This window comes from Danio rerio, chromosome 6 (assembly GCF_052040795.2).
Source record: "Danio rerio strain M-AB ecotype USA chromosome 6, GRCz13ab, whole genome shotgun sequence".
Classification (NCBI taxonomy): Eukaryota; Metazoa; Chordata; class Actinopteri; order Cypriniformes; family Danionidae; genus Danio; species Danio rerio.
Window position 1 is genome coordinate 44,270,917 of NC_141026.1, and position 26,201 is coordinate 44,297,117.

General features: G+C 37.9%; 2 protein-coding genes across 5 annotated transcripts in view; one reads left to right on the plus strand and one right to left on the minus strand.

Annotated features, from left to right (window-relative positions):
* Nucleotides 1-26,201, minus strand: part of grm2a (glutamate receptor, metabotropic 2a) — a 102,425-nt gene that overhangs the window by 68,974 nt on the left and 7,250 nt on the right. The window lies entirely within an intron of this gene.
* LOC147843600 (sterile alpha motif domain-containing protein 3-like) lies at nucleotides 10,379-20,224 on the plus strand. Of its 3 annotated transcripts, none has more exons than XM_087258309.1 (6): nucleotides 10,379-10,460; nucleotides 13,564-13,584; nucleotides 16,312-17,293; nucleotides 17,376-17,534; nucleotides 19,246-19,338; nucleotides 19,566-20,224. In XM_087258309.1, the coding sequence occupies exons 2-6, from the start codon at nucleotides 13,574-13,576 to the stop codon at nucleotides 19,878-19,880; spliced, it is 1,560 nt and encodes a 519-aa protein (XP_087114435.1). In that variant the 5' UTR covers nucleotides 10,379-10,460; nucleotides 13,564-13,573; the 3' UTR covers nucleotides 19,881-20,224. The 3 variants fall into 3 exon arrangements, with proteins under 3 accessions (XP_087114435.1, XP_087114436.1, XP_087114437.1); XM_087258310.1 differs by having other exon boundaries at nucleotides 10,398-10,460; nucleotides 13,564-13,672; XM_087258311.1 differs by lacking the exons at nucleotides 10,379-10,460; nucleotides 13,564-13,584 and having other exon boundaries at nucleotides 13,901-17,293.

Sequence of the window (26,201 nt, forward strand, 5' to 3'; positions counted from 1 at the left end):
ACATTTTTCTAAATTTGAAGGTTTGCTTAATTAAATAGTAAAAGATTGTATTTTTGGGTGAACAACCTTTTATATATATATATATATATATATATATATATATATATATATATATATATATATATATATATTCTGCATGCATAATGCACATTGTCTCTCCAACCTATCATTGTGACAATGTCTACATCCAGTCGATAAATCAATAAAAATAATGTGAGTCAATCCCATAATATCTAAATGGTATAGGCCTCCCTGCATTAGCACAAACAAGTCAATTGATTCAAGGCTTTTAGGATGCTTTACACTATAATAAGAGAACTTTCTGGACCACTCAGGACCATTGGCAGAGGCTGTGAATTTATGGTAACAATGCTGTTAATAATGTATATAAAGTTAATGTTATAATAATAATAAAAATAATGTTTTTTGTGCAGACCAGTTATTTAGCTTAATAATATCTCATTTATTACCAGAGGCCACAATTATATTTCGCATACATACTGTATCAATTTTTAGACTTTCAAAGTAACAAAAGCAATTGACTTAATTTTTTTAATAGCATTTAAATCAACATTTTCTGTTTAAAAAAAAATTACATCTTGGTTGGAAGCAAATTAACAGTAAAATTTTCCTCTCATGTGAACTATCACTTTAAAATATGACTGTCTGAATTTACTAGCCTTTTATTTTTAGTGAAACACACACACACACACACACACACACACACACACACACACACACACACACACACACACACACACACACACACACACACACACAATGCATGTTCAAAACTAACAATAAAAATCATTTGAGTCCAATGCAAAACATATAGTCAGCATGAAATACATTTGACTTCTGTAATGCAGCATATTTCTGAGTAAAATAATGACTTTTCTCCAGCCAGTGGAAATGAATTGTAAAAAGTTGTCTCTGTGAGACAGGTGGTTGGAAAGAATGGGTAGAAAGATTCAGTGCTGACATCAGGCGTAAATGAGCTTTTTGAGAAGCAGAGCATTTTTATAGATTGATGGTAATACATATATTTGACATAAATGTGTATTTAAGGAATAGATCAACCAAAACAGATTGTGCCATCCTTTATTCACCCTCAAAATCTGTATGTATTCTGTTTTTAGCAGAACACAAAAGTTCTTTTCTAAGAATGAAAGTGAATAGTAAGCAACAAACCGGAAGGTCTTCCGTGAACAATTTGTCACTTTTATTAACACAAATAAATCAAATGGCCTCAAAAGTTCTGGAATAAGGTGATTTGTATGTGCTACTTTTATGATAATTCCTACAGTTTTTAAATTTTTTTTTTTACCTTTGGCAGTGTATGCTCTTCAAAGTAAAGATTCCTACTGTTATTGAATGTTCCACTGTCATCATCGCCAGCAATCTATGCTGAGGGAGATCACTGGTGAACTACAGACTGGTAACAAACTACAAATCCCTACATTCTGCTATGCACACACCGGCTTCCACTTCCCCTGATCACATACTCACAGCTGTTACCTGTATTCTAGGATTGTTTGGACTATAAATATACCCCGCACACTTAGTTTGTGACGGAGCCTTTGATTGCCTTGTCATATGTGTGTACCAGAGATTTGTCTTAGTTTCGTTTGTATCTTCAAGACGAAGATAGCTAAGGTAAGATACTCTGGTTATTTATAGTGATTTAGGAATCATCTGATGGGTGGATTATACATTAGCTAATGCAGGTCCAGCTGCTGTCCATCATAAGCACATGCTCCTCTTGAAATTAGTTTATGAATAAACTTCACTTAATGGTCAACAAACATACTGGAAACTCAGCAAATACTTGCTTCACAGACATAAGAAATATATTCACATAAAGCTTGAAATCTGTACTTTTAAATGAGCCAAATACACTTAAAAACAAATGTTTTCTGGTTTTGTAATCTGCATGAAATAAACACGAGGTACAGTGCATCCTGTCAAACGTACATCACATGATAGCAGCAATTACTTAGACACCCATAAACTTATAAACAAAGAGATGCTGTCATTTCTGGATGAGATTCGTCATCAAGACCATGTTGTGGATTACTTCAGAAAAACAGCACGATCAGATGTGATTACACATTATCCAGAGGATGATAATGTGTGGAACGGCCATGAATGAGGTTGGTGTTGTGATCTTGTTCTTCAAGTGCGGATATGGACTGGTTCGGGCAATCTGAAAAAATGCCAATTTTGATTGATTCGAACATTTAGAAACAAAACTAGAGACAGCTGATGCTTAATTTTATTGGTGATTCCATATAATACAATCGTAAGCTTGGCTAACAGCTCTAAAGAATTTAATGTTTCCACTTTTAGACAGAATGGCCGAGCATACTATCTGAGAGGTGTTTCAAAGATGGCCGTCGAGTGAAATGACTTGCCTTAAAAAGACCTAGGTCAAACTCAGTTCCTGGAGGGCCGCAGCTCTGTACAGTTTAGTTCTAACCCTAATTAAACAAACCAGATCAAACTAATTGAGTCCTTCAGGCTTGTTTTAAACCTACAGGTAAGTGTGATGAAGCAGGGTTGGAACTTAACTGTAGGGCTGTGGCCCACCAGGAACTGAGTTTGACACCCCTGCCTTAAGGATACCACAAGGTAAACATTTGTACTTTTTAGGTACCTTGTGGCCTTTAAGGTACCAAAGTGTACCTTTTGAAAAGGTGCCAGCCCATTGACCGCTTTTGTAACTATATTTCTGAGAGTGTACAGAATAGTCAAGCTTTAAATTGAATAATTATCAAAGCTCTTCTTTGAAATTTTTGGTCTATCCAATTCAGTGATTTATGCTAAGCTAAAAGTGCTCCGGCCAGATCCAGAGATCAGCTGAATGCATTCAAAAAGGGAAATTGTAAAATGAGTCTATTTCCAAAAAAAGTGGAGTGTTCCTTTAAGAACTGTTGACTGAAACATTCTCAAGACCAAAACGGCGTGTGTTGAAAGAAGCAATAGAGCGAATTGAATTTTTTTTTTTTAAAGTAACTTTCATGTTGACTTTCAAGCCATGTAGTTTATCTCCACTTACAGAGATGTCTGCATTTTTACACTTGAGATATGCCCATTCACTGTAACCACTGTGTAACTGCGTCGAAGTGGAATATTACATTTACATTTATTCAAATTATGTAAATACATGGCAATTAAAGACCCATAAATTTGCCTGAACATCTAATCCAATTTCCCCACGTCTCTCTCTCGCTCTACTTTCCACTATCACTTGCATCTTCCGCTTCACCAGATGGCCTCTTCAATTTGATGGCGCTGCTTTTGCCAGTCTTCAAGACTGCTTCAGCCGTGCAGTGCGAAGACACAGGGGAACGAGACATGCTGGAGAAACGCAAATAATAAAGAGGAAAGAGAAGCAGGAGGAGTTGTGAAGACCCTCACAAAGTGTTAATCCATTTCAGTATTTTCAATCTCATGATGGCAAAAAGAGCAGCATGAATATGGTAATAGCACATCTAGGAGAGAGGTCATCTTTGTGTAACTGCAGGGTGGAAAGAGGAAGAAGTAAAGAGAGGATTTACACACAAGAGCTCTTGTGCACTGATTAGAGAGGAGAAACTGTGTAAATGAATCTCAGGGCGCAATTCAAACAGCACAATTGTTCGTGGAAGCGGGGCAGCTGTGATTTTACAGTAACCTGATGCTTTATTTAAAGTAGACCGCATCAATCAGAAGTTAAACTGTTATCACAGAATACCAAACACTTTGTTTTCAAAACTCCATTTTCCATAAATGCAGACGTGTAAGAACATTGTGAGTCTTAGAAATGCACATTTGACAGTTAAATGAGAATGTCAGGATCATGAGCTGAAAATTTGGTTTCATTAAAAAATACGAAATCATCTGATGAATTCTAATAGATTACTACTGTATAACAACCCTCACACTACTATAGTAAACACTAAAATTAGATTAACTTTACACTATCCGTGACATTCATTCATTTTCTTTTTGGCTTAGTCCCTTTGTTAATTAGGGGTTGCCACAGTGGAATGAACCACCAACTAATTCAGCAAATATTTTACTCAGCGGATACCTTTCCAGCTGCAATCCATCACTGGGAAACACCCATACACTTTCATTCACACATATACATTACGGACAATTTAGCTTACCCTATTCACCTATGGAACATGTCCGAACTTGTGAGTGACACCCAATCACCCGGAGGAAATCCACACGAACACGGGGAAAACATGATAACTACACATAGAAATGGCAACAGACCCAGCTGAGGCTCGAACCAACAACCTTCTTGCTGTAGACTAGAATATGGGACAAAGCCGAGGGAAAATGAGTGAATGAATATGCTATATTTCTGCCAAATGTTGCCATTAGGTATTACTAGAGTAAAACTAGTTTTTAATTTGGGCCAAACCTGAATGTTCTAACCTGATTGTTGTTGTACAATATGGAATGAAACAATTTGGCTTTAAACTAGTTTGCTTTGTAGTTTGTATCAGAGTTGTGTAATGAAATATCTCAGTACTGTTTAGTGGTCATGTAAATGACTGTTCCAGAAAAACACATTTACAGTAGATGGTGCAATGCTGTCTTTTGTTTACAGTAGATCTAACTTTTAACTTCAACAATTATTAACTTTTCTAATTTTATTTTGTTGAAATAATCTCCATATAACTGTAATACTCAGATTTTTCATAAATTTGTGTATATTTCATTCCAACATTGTTATTGCATAAAAATGTCAAAATGCAAAAGAGTTCTCGGTATCAATAGACCATATACAGTACATTTAAGCATTCAATTAATTTACCCAAAAAAGAAGCTCTTCGACTTTGAATTTGCTTGAATGTTTAGGTTGCCTAGCAACTTTTGGCTAACAAAAACATGTTTCTGGCAGCAAAATCATGTTTTATTTCATAAATGTCTTTAAAACTTAAAAAATAGCCCTTATAGTGCTCTGAAAAACACATGACAAAGCTTACTGAACAAAGTCATAACTTCATACATATTTTACTTCATAAAATATGAGATATTCAAAATGTAATTCTAAAATCTCAATAGAAGCTTTAAATTTAAACATGAGTTGGTAAAAATTCAATTCAACATAGTCCTAAATGAATAATCAGAATAACAGCTATGATTATTCTAGTAGTTTCAGAGTTAAAGGAGCTGATGAATCAGACCCCCCACTTTTTTGCAATTTTGCAATCGCTGAATAAAATACAATAACAACAAAAAGTCATAAAATCTTGCGACCCTGCAAAATTCTTAATTAAACATAAAATAATCGCAAAAAATGTAAACAATCTAATAAAACATCCAATTCCAAACAATATAATTAAATTATATTAATGTTAGTTTGCATTTAATTGTTGTACATGACATAAAGACGTTACATCCGCAGCACACAAAACATCCGCAGGGGGGGTGTAGACGAGATATAGATATCCTGTGGTGTGAATTGGATGTTTTGTGCATTTGACGTGCTTCTGAATGAAACAGAAAATGGGAGCAAACAACTAACAACAGAGCAGTGAAATAGTCGCTGGACATGACCGAATTGAAAGACATTATTTGTGCTTTACATGTATGGCTGGTTTTATATTGTGCGTCAAGCCGATAAATGATTTTGTTTAACTCTTTCTCTGCAGTTAAAAAGAGAAAACACTTCCCTGCCTTTGACGAGTTTTACTGCAATCCGTGTTTTAGGTGTATTACGGTATTATTATTAGCCCCCTTTAAATTTTTTATTTATTTTTTAAAAATATTTCTTAAATGATGTTTAACAGAGCAAGGACATTTTCACAGTATGTCTGATAATATTTTTTTCTTCTGGAGAAAGTCTTTTTTGTTTTATTTTGGTTAGAATAAAAGCAGTTTTACATTTTAAACACCATTTTAAAATAAAAATTATTGGCCCCTTTAAGCTATATTTTTTGATAGTCTACAAAACAAACCACTGTTATACAATAACTTGCCTAATTATTGGTAATAGTAATTGGTAATACTTGGTTATAGCAGTCTGAAGACATGGCTTCTCATGGTATCTGCTACTTTGGTGCCTCTGCTTTGCCAAGCCCAATCTGGCAGTGATAAATCTGAAAACAATAAGCTGACAGAATTACAACTTCAATTTCTGCAAATCGTCAGATTACAGTGCATGTTCTGACAAGCTGACAAATGTCTTTTTAATTTGGAGCTCCAAAACCACAAATCCAATTCGAACAATTGTGAGTGTGAGTAACGGCACGACCCAGCAGGCATGATATTTGATAACCATCCAAAGAGTCTGTGGCTGCTGTCCAAATGAGGTTTTGAACACCTTACTTTGGGCTCTTTGAGCGGCCAAATCATCAGCCACCATTTGAAGGGGAATTGCAATCAAGTGTGTACAACAGCTCACTGCATGAGGCCAGAATGATCATTAGATAAGGCTAAACGCAGTGAGCACTTTCTGGAAATCAGACCAGGAAACAATCCAATGACTCTCTTCACAATGATGTCTGCTTCAAAAGTGCGACATGTAAATTAAATCAGAGTTCTGGTCTTATCCCATTTTTTTTAAGCATTCATTGGAACAGTGCTGCTCATGTTGTATTTACTAAATTAAAGGATAAGTTCACCCATAAAAGAAAGTTCTGTCATCGTATTAACCCTCACATCATTCCAGACTTTTGTTTATATTCAGAACACCACTGAAGATATTGTTATTAATATCTGACAGGTTTCCATCCCTTCATTGAAAGTCTACTGAAATAAAAATCTGAATGTTTTTAAAGACATCCAAAACTCAACTTAAAAAGATTTATAAAAGAGACAGAAGCTTAGATTTGATAAACAATATCTTCATTTATGTTGTGAAGATGAACACATTCCTCATGAAGTGAGGGTGAATAATTACTGAGACAATTTATTTTGGGGTAAACTGCTAACCTTTTAATGATTAAACACACTTTCATTTTGAATGTGTAACTATACTCATATTAAAGGTACAAGGGGGATTTATTTAACAAAACAAAAAAACAACAAAGAAATAATAGTAAAAACTATGAAGTAACACTGTTCAATAGTGACAACAGCACATAATGGAATAATGCCCACATATTATATTCACAGCCTATTATGTTCATAACATGGCCTGAATGGGTCAAGGAGCAATCGATTGTTGTAACCCAGTGGCCCAGTCAGACATCATTTTCAGTAATTTCAGAGTCCACAGGGACTAAAAGCCTGTGATGAAGCTTGTTTTAATGAAAATAAATGTTCCAAAAGAGGATTTTTTTACTAGAAGAACTATTTTTAGTTCTCCCCAAGCAATCTTTAAGTCAATAGATCTAAAGAGAACCTATTATTTTTAATTTAAAGAACATTATAGGAAATGTTTTGTTTTCATTGCCTAAAGTAGCTGTAAATTAAATATTAGCAACACTTTACAAGAACAGTACATAAACAATGCATCACGATTGATAACTGTTCGTGCGAGCATAAGAAAGCAGGTGAATCCCGAATGAGAGGATGATCAGGTGCACAGTGAGACAAAGGCGATCCTCGTTCACTGACGACAGTGTTGTCTTGCACCAAGCAACTGTGCCTGGAAACGCAACTGGTGTGATTGTTTCTCTTTGAAATAGATTGGAAAAAAGCAGTGCTTATGCACCCACAGTCCTGCTACTTTCAAGAGATCGAGATATTTTTGTAAGCTGCAGTGGTTGCCGCTTTCACTTTAACCATTCCTTGAACAAATTATTAACACTTGTGCGTTAACCGTGTTCATTCTTTCATTATCGCACACAGAATGTTTGCAATTATTTTTCTTAATATGGTTTTAATTATCATCTTTTACATAAACATTGCTTTAATATGAGCATAAATTGAACTTTCTATTTATCTATAGTTACTTGATGATCTTTGACCTTTAGACTGCTGTGTACTGTATTTTTTATATATTAGATACAAAAATAATTTTTCAAATGTCGATTTTTTTTATTTTTAAGAACCTTTTGGTTGAATAAAAAGTAATATTTTGCTTTTTGTGACCCAATATTTAAAATTTGGTGTGGCCAGAGAACAAAATTGTTAAATTCTTAGTGTTGAGCCCTTAAAAGACATAAAATAAAACTAATTGCAATGCGACACTATGAAAGGACAACCCATTAGCTCATGCTCATTAAGCAAGCTTATGCACAACATATAATTTAAATCAAGTAATTTTAGCATGCCAAAGTCAAATTTATGCAAATAAAATATATTTTCCCAAAAACAAAATTGTGGCTAGTAAAGATAGCAAGTGGCTAATACGTTGGAAAACTACTAGCCACAGTGGCAGGTGATCAAAAAAGTTAATGTCAAACCAGGTAGTATTATATAATGCATCTAAACTTTCAAACTTTCAAGCACCAAAACAATAAAAACCAGTAACAAAGGACTAAACGAGGGTTAAAGCAACAATTTATAGATCTAATTTAAGATATCTGACAATATATCAATGATACAATATATTTTAACTGTTCTCTTATGCAGCTTTAGAAGATAGATTTTTAGATTGTTTAATTTCAGAACACGCTAAGAGACAAGGTAACCCAAATGTAAATAAATGTTCAAACATTAAAATGATGGAAATCAAATTCCACACACTCCAAAAATAACTAAATCAATCAAGATAAATAAATAAATGAATGCAATGCGGAAAAAGATAAACAACTGCTTAGCTGCAAAATGGAATTCTCACTAAAATACACTGTAAAAAATCCAACTTGACAAATGTTGAAATTGCTTGTTTTTTTTTGTTGGTTCAGCAAAAATCTGTAAAAAATTATGTACAACTACATTTAACACATTCAATCAACTTAAACAAAGATTTTATTCATTAAGTTAAAAAGATAAGTTTTGTGAGCAACGCTTTGCTAGTTCATCCAAAAAAGCTTCTGCCAACTTGTTTTTTTGTGTTAAGTCAATCTCTGACTTTTTAAATGCAATGAACATACAAGTAGCATAACCTTTTATTGATTGAAAAGGTTTCAAACATGTTAAATGTTTTAAAAAGAATAATCAATGGCAGCATAGAACCTTTCATAGTTTGTATCAGGGGCGGACTGGGACTAAAAATCAGCCCTGTCACTGTAGCCACACCAGCTCTTACCACACTGACACACTCCCATGCACGGACGTGCACATTCACAACTTTGTACAGATGGTGAAATAATATAAGCAGTACCGTAATAGATATCTAAACATTTAATGTATGTGACTGTAACAAAAACAACCCATTTATAACAAATTTATATATGCAATCATTTCATTCATTCATTTTTTTTCGACTTTGTTCCCTTATTAATCTGGGGTCATCACAGCGGAATGAACCGCCAACTTATCCAGCATATGTTTTACGCAGCGGATGCCCTCCAAGCTGCAACCCATCACTTGGAAACCTCTATGCACACACATTCACAAACATGCACTAGGGACAATTAAGCCTACCCAATTCACCTATAGCACATGTGTTTGGACTTGTGAGGGAAACCAGGAGGAAACCTACGCGAACATGCAAACTCCACAAAGAAACACCAACTGACCCAGTCGAGGCTCGAAATAGCGATCTTCTTGCGCCATGCGCTGCCCCCTTTCAAGACTATTTCATTTAATTTTATGCATTTGGCATTTTGATTTTAGAGACTTTTTTTGTTTTCTCTGAGCTTTTTGGCACTGCCTTTAATTTTTTATGGTCCATCTTTGACAATTAGCTTGTTTATAGCTTTATTTAACATTCTTGCCAGGTTTTTGATTATGTCCGGTTTACCTCTGATTGGGTTGGCCCATTTCAAAACCATGCAGTTGTTGCCGATTGGGTCAATGCTTAACATTTATTATTATTATTACTATTATCATCATCATCGGCATCATCATCCTCATAATATTCACATCTTACAAGACATAAAAGCTGCCTGCATGTAAAAACAATACATATAAAAATAAATAAATAAAAAAAAACTGACCGGCTCACATTTTAAAAATGGTCCGGCACTTCTGGCATTTGCCAGAATTGCCAGATGGTCATTCCGCCCCTGGTTTGTATTAAAAAGTAAATGCTGAGTGAAAATGCTATTAATATTTTTATTATTTTCATCTCGTGTTTACGGAGTACCTTGTACAAAAAGATATGCATACTTTGATATTCCAATATATATATATATATATATATATATATATATATATATATATATATATATATATATATATATATATATATATATATATATTACTACGCACACAAAAAAAATTGTTTCCCGAAGAACGATAGCATATTCTCTCCTGAGCTAAACCACGCCCTCGTTACGCGATGGCTGCGCTTACGTAACGTCAACGTCTCAGTGCAGGAGAAGTGCGGGAGAAACTTCAGGAAGCATTGAACTTCGGTGGAGGAAGAGACTCAAACAAGCCGTGGAAGAGCATTCTTAAAAGTAAGTGTGCAAAGATTGTTGTTCTTTGTTTAAAACACTTCATCTAAATTTGTTAAAAAAAACTTTGCTAACTTTGTAAGTTATTAACGTCCATGGACGTTTAAATTCAACTGTGAACTTAACCCTGATCTGTCAAGGTTAAACAATTAACCGTATGGATTTATATCTGTGACTAATTTTGATATGCAAACTTTTTATAATTGTAACGTTAACAAAGTGCATTAGATTCATTTATGTTTTTAAAAACACGATGGAGAGCCTCGAGACGGAACAGAACACAGACATGTAAAGTCATCTTTTAGTTCAAGTTCCACCTTAATGTTAATATACGCGCTAAAATGTGTGCAGATGCGGCGCTTAGTGATTATTTACATAAGCTCTCTCTTGTTATGTGATAAATTAACGTTTAATAGTGGATGTCTGGATGAATATGAGTTTTGCCATTGTGCTGAAATCTGTGACCCGTCGAAAACTGGGACCAGAGGGCGCTGTTCAGTAAAAATTTCACTCGGGAACATGCTTGTCGCTCATGCACGCGACCGTGAACCCGCAGACACTGAAATCAAGCGATCAGCATCGAGCGGTGCTGTGAAGCAGTGTTCCCCAACCTTTTTTATCACCGCGGACCGGTCAATGGTTGTCAATTTTACAACGGACCGGTGTGGGCCGGGGGGAGGGGGGGTTGTCTTCACGTGAACACAGCTGCTGCGTTTGTGCATCCAGGTTAATCATGAACAACTCAGTGCGCATGCGCTAGTTGCACTATCGCGGTATGATTATGTTTCAATTAAGATTTATATGCATCAAATACATAACATCTGTGCCAAACATCTCAACTGACGAACATATTAACAATAAAACAACCGTATAGCCGAATTAAATGTAATCATTGGCATGTCACAGCCCTATTAAGTATGATTTTGTGAAACTCCATATAGATACATATTGCAATGATTTCGGGTATCTACTTAGCGATGCACGCACACATATATGCACAATCCTTAAATGTTCTGCTGATTTGGACTCCATAATACCCGTTTTATAACTTTAAACTATCTTCCCGCTCCGTGGTGGATTTTGGCATAGTCCATTTCACGTGAGATGGCGGGGGTGAGTGGAAGAAACCAAGTCGCGGGGGGAATATTTTATACAGAAATAATTTATGATTTCTTATGTGGCCCGGTACCAATTGTTCGGTGGTTGGGGACCACTGCTGTAAAGGATGTTTTAAATGCTGGGATTCAGAATAAAGGCTTATGGAAGAACTTGAACGTAGTCCTGATATTTTGACCATCCAAATTCTTGTAAAGAAGAAATAAAAAAAGGTTTTCTGTCGCTGATGTTGTCTCCTGATAGACTCGTATTTGTAGGTTTCATTATGATATTGTTTATGCATTCCAAAGTACTGACACATAACTGTAGATCGGCTTCACAAAATCTGAGGTAACATTCAGAGTCATCTAAATATATGCCAGATTACAATGTTTACATTTAATAGAGTCAGGCAATCTTCTTTTTATTTGTATAACATTTTGACAAGATTTTAGACTAATATATATTGTATAAACTGTGTTGGAAATTCAGCTGTAGAAATGCCATATCTCTTTTATTTGTGTGATTATGTTTAATAAAATAACTTTGTCATATCTTATGTTGACCAGATATTTATTTACAAATGCTGAAATTAATAGCCATAGGCCCTTCTTATTTTCATATGAATGATAATAATGCTTATTAAAATGACTCATGACATTCTAATTTATTGAGATGTTTAATTTGTATACTTAACATACAAATATTTATTTTATTAATCACACAAATAAAAGAGGGATGGCATTTCAATAGCTTAATTTCAGATTCCAGACACAGTTTATAAAATATATATTAGTCTAATATCTGGTCAAAATGTTATAATAGAAAGAAGATTATCTGACTTTATTAAACATTTATTAAACGTTAATCTGGCATATACAGTAGAATATTTAGATGGAATGTTACTAATCCACAGTTATGTGTCAGTACTTTGGAATGAATAAACTATATCATAACGAAACCTACAAATACGAGTTTATCAGGAGACAACATCAGCGACAGAATACATTTTTTATTTCTTCTTTACAAGAATTTGGATGGTCAAAATATCAGGACTACATTGAAGTTCTTCCATGAACCTGTATTCTGAATCCGAGCATTTAAAAAATCCTTTACAGCACCGCTCGATGCTGATCACTTGATTTCAGTGTCTGCGTGTTTCCAGTCGCATACATGAGCGACAAGCATGTTCCCGAGTGAAATTTTTACTGAACAGCGCCCCCTGGTCACAGTTTTCGACGGGTCACAGATTTCGGCACTACACCGGAAATCATATCCGTGTGGCTCTTAAAGTGACAGCTCGTATATTCCAACTGCTTATTATCAAGCAAACTAAATCAAATCAAAACCAAAATAATAGTAATAAATCATTCATTTTGAACCGAAGGTGTATACAGTGGAACACTTATTGAAAGTAAGATTATTTACTGGCAGTTTTAATAACATTTATCTATGACCAGCCAAGGTTCCAGCACAAAACATGTAATTATGCAAGTATAGATTTTGAAATGAATTACAACAAATACTAAGATTTATATCTCAAGGCAACTAGTAATTCAGATTGATTGCCTTGGTGAAAAAAACTGCATATGCTAATGAAGTATATTTTGATGCTGGTATGCTGGTCTTGCTTGTTTCAATGCTGGTTTTGCTAATTTCAATGCTAGTTTTTCTGGTCTCAATGCTGGTTTTGCTGGTCTCAATGTTGGTCTTGCTGGTCTTAATGCTGGTCAGGAGCAGCACTGAGACCAGCAAAACCAGCATTGAGGCCAGCACTGAAATCAGCATTAAGACCAGCATACCAGCATCAAAACATACCTTACCAGTATGCTGTTTTTCAGCAGGGTGTTGTGAATAGTTTATGGGATATTCTGAGGTTATTATAATTAATAGTGTAAGGTAGTTTCATAGATGTGCTTTAATGTCATACAACAATAACAATATAATTGTTTATTTCCTTTTTTTTTATGTGATTAATCTGACTATTAATGTTTGTGTGTTTTTTTTACAGATCTACATTGATGCAATGCAGGTACTGTAAATACGCATCTGCCAGTCAAAATTTGCTGTTAAGACACTACAGGCTCAAGCACTGGTACCCAAGCCGACGTGTACCATTGGTATGTCTGTTCCCTGAGTGTGTCTGCACTTTCAAAACACCAGGAGCACTAAAAAGTCATCTATATAGAGTCCACAGAAATTCTGATAAAAGGACAGAGCAAGCCACATTTAACTGTTACTTGTGTGATTATCACAATGTTTGTTCTGAAACAGTTTTTATGCGCCATTTGGGTACACACCTGAAAAGAAATGAGACTGTACAATGCCCGTTTCTGCACTGTAATTTTCAGACCAATGTCTATGTTACATTTCATAGCCACAAGTCCAAACATCACAAAACACAGACTGCAAGTGATTATAAGTCATCAGTTGTAACTGTCAGTTGCAGAGATTCCGATAACTCACCAGATTTAACTTCAGATTGCTTTGAAGATACATCAGATAAAGAAATAGAATCAGAAGCCGATGAAGTTGATGTTGACCAAATTCTTGAGAAGAAATTGGCGTCTCTGTTTCTTTGTATGCAGACAGAATTGGGTGTATCTAGAAATGCTACAAAGCAGATTTTCCATTGTCTCAATGAAATACAAATTCTTTCTAAACCATCCATAGAAAAGGTAATTCGAGATATTTTATGCAACCATAACTGTAATGTTGAGCAGTCATTGATCACAGAAATCACTGAGGCTGTGCACAGGACAAATCCTCTTTATGCTACCACTGAAAAGGGAACCTTGTCTACTGATTATAAACGGAACATTTATTTCAAACAACATTTTGATGTTGTTCAACCAGTTGAGTTTGTGTTCAGTAGACCAAAAAACAAAACCTTTGTGTATGTTCCGATTCTTGAGGTCTTGAAAAAGTTTCTAAGCACTAGTGAGATAAGTCAGAAGACTTTTTCTACTACTTCCACAGATGGCTTTTATGCATCTTGTTTTGATGGCCAGCACTTTAAAGAGCATCCTTTGCTCTGTGCTGAGAATTTCTCTATATCACTTGGCCTGTATATTGATGACTTTGAAGTTGCCAATCCATTGGGAACTTCACGTAAAAAACACAAGATTACAGCAGTCTACTGGGTGATTCTGAACTGGCCCTCCCAATTCAGAACAAATCTGCACTCGATTCAACTAGCCCTGTTGGGTAAGAGTTGTGATGTAAGAGAATATGGCTATGACATGTTTTTTGAGCCATTAGTGAAGGATATACAGACTCTTGAGAAGGAAGGTTTGTATTTAGATCAGTTTGGGGAAAATTTTAAAGGGACTGTTGTGACTGTGTCTGCAGACAATCTAGGGGCACATGGCCTGGCGGGATTCCAGGAATGTTTTCATGTTGGCAAGTTCTGTAGGTTTTGTCTTGCTTCTTTTCAGGACATACAGACATCTAGTGTGAGCAAGGGACATTTTCCCCTAAGAAATATTGAACAGCACAATCAATTTGTTGAGGAATTGAAAGCAAACCCAGCTTTGTCAAATGTGCAGGGGGTAAAAGGTGAATGTGTCCTGCAGTCTCATCTCAAATGGTTTCATCCAGTAACTGGATTTCCGCCCGATCTGTTGCATGATTTGTTTGAAGGAATTGTGCCATTTGAGTTGTCTTTATGTCTCCAGAAGCTAATAGCTGAAAAGTACTTCACTCTTGACCAGTTGAATGGTACAATTCAATCTTTCCCTTACTGCTTTTCTGACAAAGTGAACCGCCCTCAAAAAATACCCAAATCATTTTCCTCCAAAAAATCAATTGGTGGAAATGGGCATGAAAATTGGACCCTGATTAGGCTCCTACCACTCATGATTGGTCACATTGTTTCAGAAACTAATAAAGCATGGCAACTTTTGATGGAACTAAAAGATATAGTTGAGCTTGTTGTTTCATCCAAATTTTCAGAGGACAGTCTTTCCTACCTGGAGACTAAAATATCTGACCATCGCAGCCTTTTTCAAGAAGTGTTTCCAAATGAAAAATTAAAACCAAAACACCATTTCCTGGAACATTACCCAGGCCTCATACGCTACTTTGGTCCTTGTGTGGAGTTGTGGACAATGCGGTTTGAGGCTAAGCATAGTTTCTTTAAACGAGTTGTCCATAACACACACAATTATAAAAACATATTACAGACATTGTCTACCCAGCACCAACTGATGGTTGCACATGCCCTGCAGTCTCCCAACTTTTTCACACAGTCCATTCATGTTGAAAAATTAAAAGTTTTGAAGATGTCCTCTCTAGAAAGACGGGTGAAAACAGCTGTAGAGAAAAAGTTTTGCAACCTTAAAACTTTATCTCTTGTGTCAAATGCTGTGATGCATGGGACCTCATACTCCAAAGATATGATGGTGTCAGTTGGAATCTGTGGCGGCTTGCCAGAGTTTGCAAAGATCTGGTGCATTTTGTTAGTGGACAGTGAGGTCTCATTTGTGCTGGAGAGATATTCTTCTTGGTATGTAGAACATCTTAGGGCCTTTAAGGTTGAATCTCTACCATACGAAGATCTGATTGTTACTGAGCTGAAGTGTTTAAATGACTTCTACCCACTTGTAGCCTACAGTATTGGAAGAAACCTCATGGTGACACCGAAACGTTTTTTGTTACATTAAAGTGAATTTGTCCTCTAAAACTGATAGAGGCATTAACACGAGCACACAAGTTAACATAATTATTTTTGAACTCAAATGGTTTTTTTTTATTTCAGAAAAACGATGTTGCTGCGAGTGATTGTAGCTCCAGATTGCATACAAAAGCTGTCACTTAACGATGTGCCAAAATCAGTTGATGAGCTAAAAGAGATACTTTGCAACAAACTGAAAATTGCTACAAACTTTGTGATCCAGTATGAGGACCCTGATTTTGGTGGTCAGCTTTGCAATTTGAGTAGCATAGAAGAACTTCCACCTGATAAGGCCACGCTAAAAATTTTCTGGGAAGTGTTAACAGAATCAGAAACTGAACCAGAAGAACAAAGAAATGAGAGCCCTGCATCTAACTCTGATTTTACACTCGACACTGCAAGTATTTCGTCCAATCTCTCCAGTTCATCATCTTCCACAGTCAGAGAAGAACGCTGGCCACAAGTTTTTGTGATACCAAAATTTTCTTATGATGTTGAGTTCAGGCTGAGGAAAGCAAATGAAGTCTATGAAAAACAGAAGACTACCATGGATGTTACTCGAGATGTGAAGACTGAAATACTGGAAAAGTTGGCGGAAACAATGTACTCTTTTAAAGCTTACCCCACTGATCCAGAACTGGAGCAAGTGGCAGTTGCATTAGTTTCCACACATCCATGTTTAAGGGAACTTGGCTGTGACACCGGATGCAAGGGCTGGAAGATGAGTTTAAGATTTAAAATGGGAAATTACAGACAAAAATTACGCAGTTCTGGATGTTTTGAGCTGGATAATATAAGAAGTGATGGATCAAGAGTTCCACCAAAGAAACCAAGAAGATCAGAAATCAACTTTCTTCCAGACAATCCAGTTGGTTTGGATGATACTACATTGGAGCAAGAAAGAGAACAGCTTGAGCTAGAAGTCAAGAGAAAGAACATGGATATGACAATTCTGAAAACCAAGATGGAAACTACTTTCCCGCTCAGAAGAAAAGAAATTATCACTGAGCAGCCCTTGGTACATGTGATCAAAAACAGATGGCCTGGCCTCTTTTTGCAAGAGCAGGTAATTGTCATTTTGTCAAATTTGTCACTATTTTCTTTTTAAATTATTGTTCCTAGACCTTTTTTTTTGTTAACTTCCCCAGGTTTGTGCCGAGTTCCAAAGGATCACTTGTGTTGACCTAAAAAAATCATTCATGGCGAATCTCCACAAACACAGCAATGCCCTGATCAAACTGTATCGAAAAAAGTGCAAAGACCTTGCAGACGACATGAAAATGATACTGGACCATTTTGATAATCAGGTATGATTTCTTGTAAACCTTTTGGTGTTTTTACCTGTAAACATTTACAATTTATGTAACAAATTTGTGACACAGCTCTTCTTTTACTTGTTATATGTCTGGGAAATTTGTTAATTTCTGTTTCATTTAGTAAATTACTGATGATGAGTTGTTAAAATTGTTTTGGTACGGTAATATTAAAGACATTCATGTTAACATTTAAGCACTGTTATGCAGGTTCTTAAACACAGATCTGACCATGATTGGCTCCAGTGATCATTGCTTCACCGCTCTACACTAAGTGCTTTCACATGGACACTTAACTGTTTGAAACCCGTGTCTATCAGGATTTGTCCGTAAGCAGATATGAGCTTTTAAATGCCTGTGTACGTGTATCAGTGTGAGCACTTGGTGAAGAGTGGTGAAGCGATGATCTTAGCGATGTTCATTTTGTCCGGTAACCTATTTACTGACATTAAGATTTTGACAAATCAGTTAAATGGTAAAAAATGAAATAAAGTTATATTTTTGTTTGTAGAAAGAAAATCTGCAAAAAATCTGTATTGGCAGTAGGGCTGTGTAATTAATTGAAAATCCGATTTCGATTTTGGCTTCTAACATTTATGAAAAACCATTAATCGAGATAAATGATTATTGCATCATATACCGCCCCTTTCCAGTTGTACACGTGTTGCTCTTAAAAGCACAAAAGACCGCATGCTTCTGTGTATGTGTGTGTGTGCAGCATGCATTTGGTCTCATTCGCACACTGAGCAGAGCACACACATCTCATCTTAACGTGAGCGCTTTAATGGTCAAATAGGTGTCAAAACGCGGTGTTTAGTAATTATTCATATTACCCCCATTTGAGTAATAAACAAACGAGCTGAGAATCAAAAGACATGTGAAAGAGAAATTCTTAAAGTGACAGCACGCAATTCCTACTGCTGCCTGTTTTTATCATTAATCAAACAAAACGAGAAAATCCCTCACTGCTCTGGACTAGCTAAAGTGTTTTTCTTAAAGTAAAGATGCTTAAGGCACAGTTTGTTTCATATTTTTATTCTATTGTAGTAATTTCTCTTTCCTTTGCAAGGAGGAAAATATATATGCAGTTGAAGTCAGAACTATTATAGCTCTCCTGATTATTAGCAACCCTTTTCCCCCAATTTCTGTTTAATGGAAAGAAGATTTCTGAACATAATAGTTTTAATAACTCATTCAAAATATTTAAACCTGCTTTTATTCTAGCCAAAATAAAACAAATAAGCCTTTCTCCCGAAGAGAAAATATTAGAGGAAATACTGTTAAAATTCCTTGCTCTGTTAAACATCATTTGGGAAATATTTATTTAAAAAAAAAACTCTCAGGAGCGCTAATCATTTTGACTTCAACTGATAATCAATTTGAATAATTGTGATTACAATTATGACCAAAATAATTGTGATTATGATTTTTCACAAAATCAATCAGCCCTATTTGGCAGCTCACATTTTACCTAAAAATCAGAAATTGAAATCGGTCAAGAAAATTGCTATCAGTAAATCTTTAAAACAACACCATCCTAATGTTATTACTTTGTAATTTTAAGCAACTCTATCCTAATGTTGTTATTACTTCTGAAATCATTATTAGGTAAAATAACTGTTTTTGTATTTTTAAATTTCTTAAACATTGTTTAAGAAAAAAAATTGATTTTATCCATGGTTAATTATTTATATTCTTTCTACAGACAACAGACATCATACTTCACAGAGCAACTACTGCCCTACAGGGACTTCCCTTGTACCTAAGGGAGTATGACAAAATAACCAAGACTTGTCTGGTAGGTGTTTAGCTTTAAAATCTCGCTAAATTTCTAATTTTAAATTTAAATTTATTTTATGGAAATTGTTGTTTTATTAAATAAAAGTGCTGACATGCAATAAGTTTTTAAAGTGAGGAAACAAAAGTTATTTGCCAGTATCTCTTTTGGGCCTTTTTAAAATTATTTCAATATTAGTTCTATACTATTATTTATTTATTAATGTATTACATTTATATTATTTTTAGGACACTGATTTGGAGGAGACCTACACTAGAGGAGTGAATTTGGCCATCCTTGAAGTGATGGAAGATGACCTGTCTCAGGCAACAAAGAGATGTATAAACTTTGGCATCATTCTGGAGGAGACTGTGGTCATGGATGATCTACCGGACTTTTCTACTGCTTTTATGGTACTCTTTGGACTTCTTTACGCACTGAATATTGAGTACCCAAAGGGGCTAAAATACACATTTGAGGCAGTGCAGAATATCTTTGTAGGACTGGGAGAAAAGTCCACAAACAGAGTGCAGTCCCTGAAGAACAAGCTTTTTACTTTGTAAGAGTTGTAAGATGCTTGAAGAATGGTGCTTTTCTTGTGTACCTTTTGCATTACATTGTTGTTTAACCAGATGTGACTGCATGCTGTAGACTTGTGCGTTTGGAAATTAGGACAAGCAGTCTTTTTTTTTGTTTGTTTGTTTCCTTAATACCTCAAAAAAATGTTAATGGGTAAACTAGCTCAGTTTATGTGAGCAAGGGACTTTCACCTTACAGTATGTTCTTACTGTATTACATGGCACTTAGGCATTGTTGTGGTGGCAATGTTAAAATGTTTGCTGTAGTTACACTACCTCATTTTTGTACTTTAGTGAAGTACTGCAAAAAAATAAATGTTTTGGTAAAATTTGTATCTGTTTTGTTTTTGCCATGTGCGTTTGCTCTGAAAACATATAATTTCTTAGTACTAATTTCCTTTTGTATTTTCTTGTTTACTCAACTTCTGTCATTTCAGGCCATTCAGACAAGAAATGGTTAGTTAGCACAACTTAAAAAACTGAGCCATGTGTGTTTGCTCTGAAAACATATAATTTCTTAGTACTAATTTCCTTTTGTATTTTCTTGTTTACTCAACTTCTGTCATTTCAGGCCATCCAGACAAGAAATGTTCAGTTAACACAACTTTTGCTCTGGTAACATATAATTTCTTAGTACTAATTTCCTTTTGTATTTTCTTGTTCACTCAACTTATGTCATTTCAATCCTGCAGACAAGAAATGTTCAGTTTGCACAACTTAAAAATATTTGTTGTGCTGCAGGTCCAGGTTTCCAAAAAACTACTAATGTTAAGTTGACTCAACTAGACATTTTTTGTTTCACTGACAAATTATTTTCAGTCAGTGTAGCTGATGTTTTAAAAAATTGAGTAAACAAGAAAAAACAGAAGGAAATTAGTACTAAGATTTTTTTTGTTGAACTGGCTTAAAATTTTTTACAGTGTACATCGCTTTTTTTAACACATGCTCCCTTAACAGTCTCTCACTTTCTCTAATTACTGTCTGTGGTGTCTTATACAAACAGAAGGACATAAGGAAAGCTTCTCCTCTGCATTCTTTTGGTCTCTCCAATCCCTCTCTAAACCTGTGCATTATTCATGTCCCGGTCACTGGAGAGCTGAGAGCTGCTGCATACAGGGTTTCCCTTTTGCCTTTAAACACTTTAACGCAACCCTAATTCATCACATTATGCATTTATCTGACACACACAGTACTATCAGGACTGTGAATGAACTCACACGTGGTTCTTTCTCCCTACACCCAATATTAAACACTGCAACAAGGCCACCTTTAGTTTGGCGTATTTGCATTCGTTTTAATTCGTCCTCCCGTTACTCTCAGAAGTACACACAAATACACACGATCGCACAGATGCACGAAAGACACACAAATCCTCCTGTCTCTGTGCATGAGTCTCTCCTGGGATCTGCATGGTCACACAGTTTCTCTGTAAGTATTTTACCAGATGCTTGACAAGAAACACACACCATCTGCTATCAAATGCGCCTGACGGATTGCAGAGGATCCTCCAACAGCCATAGTGAAAATAAAGACTTTATTAGCATAGATCTTTTTAGTTGATGTTCACTAATTGGTGCCGTTAATAAGCTGCTGCATGGTGCAAATAGCGTTACATATAGAGTATAAAAAAAAGATCAACATTGATGCAACCCTGAATCAATGATCTTGGCTATTTGTGGTCAATTAAACGGCATAAGAATGCACTATTAATGTGTTGTGTTATTATTTTGTCCATAAAGTGTAGCAATGAAAACTTTATTATGCCGTCAAGCGATAAGAGTGAATTAAGCCGCCTCGTTTCATCCAACAATCATTTGATCTGTTAATCGTGTGATAGATTAATAAAGTGATCTGCAATAGTCTGGGATGAAAATGTGACGAGATCGATATCTGTTTAATGAAAACACTCACTCATTCTTATTGTTCTCTTGTGAAATCACAACCAAGAGAGCCAACGTAAAAAGTAAAATCTGTAGCTTTACTTTAAAGGGACCGTTCTCAGAAAATTTCAAACAGTAAGGATCAGATTTACTAACCGCTTAAACTCCATTTTAGTATTGTTTAATAGCCAAAAACATGTTTTTAGCCATTTTACGCTCGTGACGGGTGTGATAGTTGCTGCAATAAGTGGAAAAACAGCCCGATCTCATACATAACCATTTTACATTTTGTCCGAAAAGTGGCTTATTTATATGATTTCCGATTTCATTTCTATAAAAACTTATGATTTTTAAAAAGAGGTGTGTCACAACACCCGATGCATAATCACAGCCCTCATTGCAGATGAGCAAATCGCACAAATGAGATCAAACTAATTAATATAAGCCACTAAATCAAAAGTTATACGTAAACTGCTGTAAAAGCATTGGGATGACGGCAGAAATTTAGCATTTTAAAATGTCATATTTGGTTTTGGGGTTTCCAACAACAGGCTGGTAGTCTTGCAAGGTCAAAAACACTTTCCATTGTTATATAATATGCATTTATGTTTACCTAATTATCCCAACAATCCCCAACAACTGTTCAGCAATTCATTTGTTCTCAAACCCCTCCTTTGCAAGAGGCTAATTTGCAGTCCGATGACCCAGTCTGTTGTGATTGGTCGACTGGGTTCAGCGCGAGACAGAGAGAAACGCCTACCTGTAACGCCGGGGAGTAACACCACAACAGAAGGTAGGATCCAATATGGAGGTTTATTCACAGTCAGGCAAGCAGTGGTCCATACGGGAGCAAACAGGTATGTGAGGACAATCCAGAATCGTAGTCAGTTTAACAATCAAAAGGTCGAAAGGCAGGCGGCAGACAAGGATAACTAAATAAACAAGGCTAGGTTCAAAACAGGAAAACAAGACAAGGAAAACGCGTTGTAATGCTACTATACAGTGAACAAGACTCGGCAAACTGAAGGGGTGAATGTGTGGCTTAAATAGTGTGTGTTAATCAGTCTCTGAAAGTCCTCAGGTGTGCAAATGTAATCAAGCTGGATGAGTGAGCAGGCGTGAGTGTCTAGGAGAAGTGCATGTATGCATATGTAGTCCAGAAGAAGGCAGATATGTAGTTTTATGAGTGAGTGTTTACCAGCGACATCTGGTGGTTGTTCGCTGGTGAACATGACAGAGCCCCCCCTCTAAGGAGTGGCTTCCAGACACTCCTAATACTGTTCAGGCGGGAGGTGGAGCGGAGGCGGAACTGGGGGAGGGATGGAGGGCCAGGACCATGCAGCGGGGGCAGGACTGGAGCATGGAGCTGCGGAGGGCCTGGAGCGTGGAGCAGCGGAGGGCCTGGAGCGTGCAGCTGCGGAGGGCCTGGAGCGTGGAGCTGCGGAGGGCCTGGAGCGTGGAGCTGCGGAGGGCCTGGAGCGTGGAGCTGCGGAGGGCCTGGAGCGTGGAGCTGCGGAGGGCCTGGAGCGTGGAGCTGCGGAGGGCCTGGAGCGTGGAGCTGCGGAGGGCCTGGAGCGTGGAGCTGCGGAGGGCCTGGAGCGTGGAGCTGCGGAAGGCCTGGAGCGTGGAGCTGCGGAGGGCCTGGAGCGTGGAGCTGCGGAGGGCCTGGAGCGTGGAGCTGCGGAGGGCCTGGAGCATGGAGCTGCGGAGGGCCTGGAGCGTGGAACTGCAGTGGCCCTGGATCATGAGGCTGCGACCATTGAGGAAGCTTAGGAGGCGGTGGCCATTCAGGTAGTTCAGCAGGCGGCGGCCATTCAGGGAGTTCAGGCGGCGGCGGCCATTCAGGAAGCTCAGGAGGCGGCGGCCATTCAGGAAGCTCAGGAGGCGGCGGCCATTCAGGAAGCTCAGGAGGCGGCGGCCATTCAGGAAGCTCAGGAGGCGGCGGCCATTCAGGAAGCTCAGGAGGCGGCGGCCATTCAGGAAGCTCAGGAGGCGGCGGCCATTCAGGAAGCTCAGGAGGCGGCGGCCATTCAGGAAGCTCAGGAGGCGGCGGCCATTCAGGAAGCTCAGGCGGCGGCGGCCATTCAGGAAGCTCAGGCGGCGGCCATTCAGGAAGCTCAGGCGGCGGCCATTCAGGAAGCTCAGGCGGCGGCGGCCATTCAGGAAGCTCAGGCGGCGGCCATTCAGGAAGCTCAGGCGGCGGCGGCCATTCAGGAAGCTCAGGCGGCGGCGGCCATTCAGGAAGCTCAGGCGGCGGCGGCCATTCAGGAAGTTCTGGAGGGTCTGGCAGCTCTGGCAGCTCTGGAGGGTCTGGCAGCTCTGGAGGGTCTGGCAGCTCTGGAGGGTCTGGCAGCTCTGGAGGTGGCAGTGGCAGCTCTGGAGGTGGCGGTGGCAGCTCTGGAGGTGGCGGTGGCAGCTCTGGAGGTGGCGGTGGCAGCTCTGGCAGTAACAGCTCTGGTGGTGGCATCAGCTCTGGCAACTCAGGTGGTGGTGGCCATTCTGGGGGCTCAGTTGATGGCATTTCAGGAACTAGAACAGGAACAAGGACAGGAACGGACTCGGAACAAGAAGCCATCTTGTGAGCTGGTGGCAGATTGGCGCTTACCACATTGTGAGTTGGAGGGCTGGAGGCAGTCATCTTGTGAGCTGTAGGACTGGAGTCGGCCATCTTGTGAGCTGGAGGACTGGAGTCGGCCATCTTGTGTGCTGGAGGACTGGAGTCGGCCATCTTGTGAGCTGGAGGACTGGAGTCGGCCATCTTGTGAGCTGGAGCAGCCATCTTGCAAGCTGGAGGACTGGAGGTGGCCATCTTGTAAGCTGGAGGACTAGAGGCGGCCATCTTGTGAGCTGGAGCAGCCATCTTGTAAGCTGGAGGACTAGATGCGGCCATTTTCTGAGCTGGGTGTGTGGTGGTGGAATGAGCAGCAAGCCCCGTTGCCATCGGGTTTTGCTGTCCTATGCCCCCCCCCAAAAAATATTTAGGAGTGTCCTCCACCTCGCCTACGGTGAAGGGGGACCCACTTATTTGCAATGCCAAGTCTACGTAATGCCTTATTGTCCAGTGGGGCTCATGTAGTGGCATACATGAATAAAGGGGCTCAGCTAGACCACCACGAAAAAATATCATAAGGCATAAATCATCCATAGATGTTAAATGAGCCAAAGAGATAAAATCCTCTACATACTTTTCAATTGTTCGGGCTTCCTGACGAAGACACATAATCTTGATACCCGCTGGATCCATAGTGTGGCCGAGTCTTCTGTAACGCCGGGGAGTAACACCACAACAGAAGGTAGGATCCAATATGCAGGTTTATTCACAGTCAGGCAAGCAGTGGTCCATACGGGAGCAAACAGGTATGTGAGGACAATCCAGAATCGTAGTCAGTTTAACAATCAAAAGGTCGAAAGGCAGGCGGCAGACAAGGATAACTAAATAAACAAGGCTAGGTTCAAAACAGGAAAACAAGACAAGGAAAACGCGTTGTAATGCTACTATACAGTGAACAAGACTCGGCAAACTGAAGGGGTGAATGTGTGGCTTAAATAGTGTGTGTTAATCAGTCTCTGAAAGTCCTCAGGTGTGCAAATGTAATCAAGCTGGATGAGTGAGCAGGCGTGAGTGTCTAGGAAAAGTGCATGTATGCATATGTAGTCCAGAAGAAGGCAGATATGTAGTTTTATGAGTGAGTGTTTACCAGCGACATCTGGTGGTTGTTCGCTGGTGAACATGACACTACCACAGAGTATGTGAGAGCCCAATGCAGGAATGCCGTAAAGTAATGCAGTTCGTTTAAAAAATGAAATGCAGTCATACGTACCTCCGGATACATAATCCGCGGTCTTCAAAAATGTCCGCAGGACTACTTTTTCAGAATGAGCCTGTGTTGAGCATATTACTCTACTATTAACGCTAACCCCAAGTAATAACAACGACACACATTCAGTATTAATCTACACATTGGCAAAATTAAACTATTTTGAAAATTGACCATGCCACACATGTTAGGAACAGCTGATGGTGGCCATAGCAAAGACAAACAGCAGAGGATCGCGAGTTTAGAAATGCATTTAAATTGGTTAAGAAAGAAGCATGTGTTGCATTTTCAACATGGTTTAGGATGCAATATGTAAACAGCCCCATGAAAGTTTAACCTGAGAGACAGTACAAGCACTGATCCATAATAGATAAGTGATTACAAGCCATGTAGAGCGATTACAAGTTACAATTAAACACTTATTTTGCAAACTACACAAAATGAGGTAACAATTTTGTACAATTAATAATTGCACTTACATGTTATGATGCAGAGGAAGAAGAAATTAGTCCATATGAACTGTAACAGTTACTGACAAATTCCCGGTCAAAGTCTGACAAAGTCCAATACATAAAAGTCTCTGCTGCTCCTTTCTTTAATAGCAAACG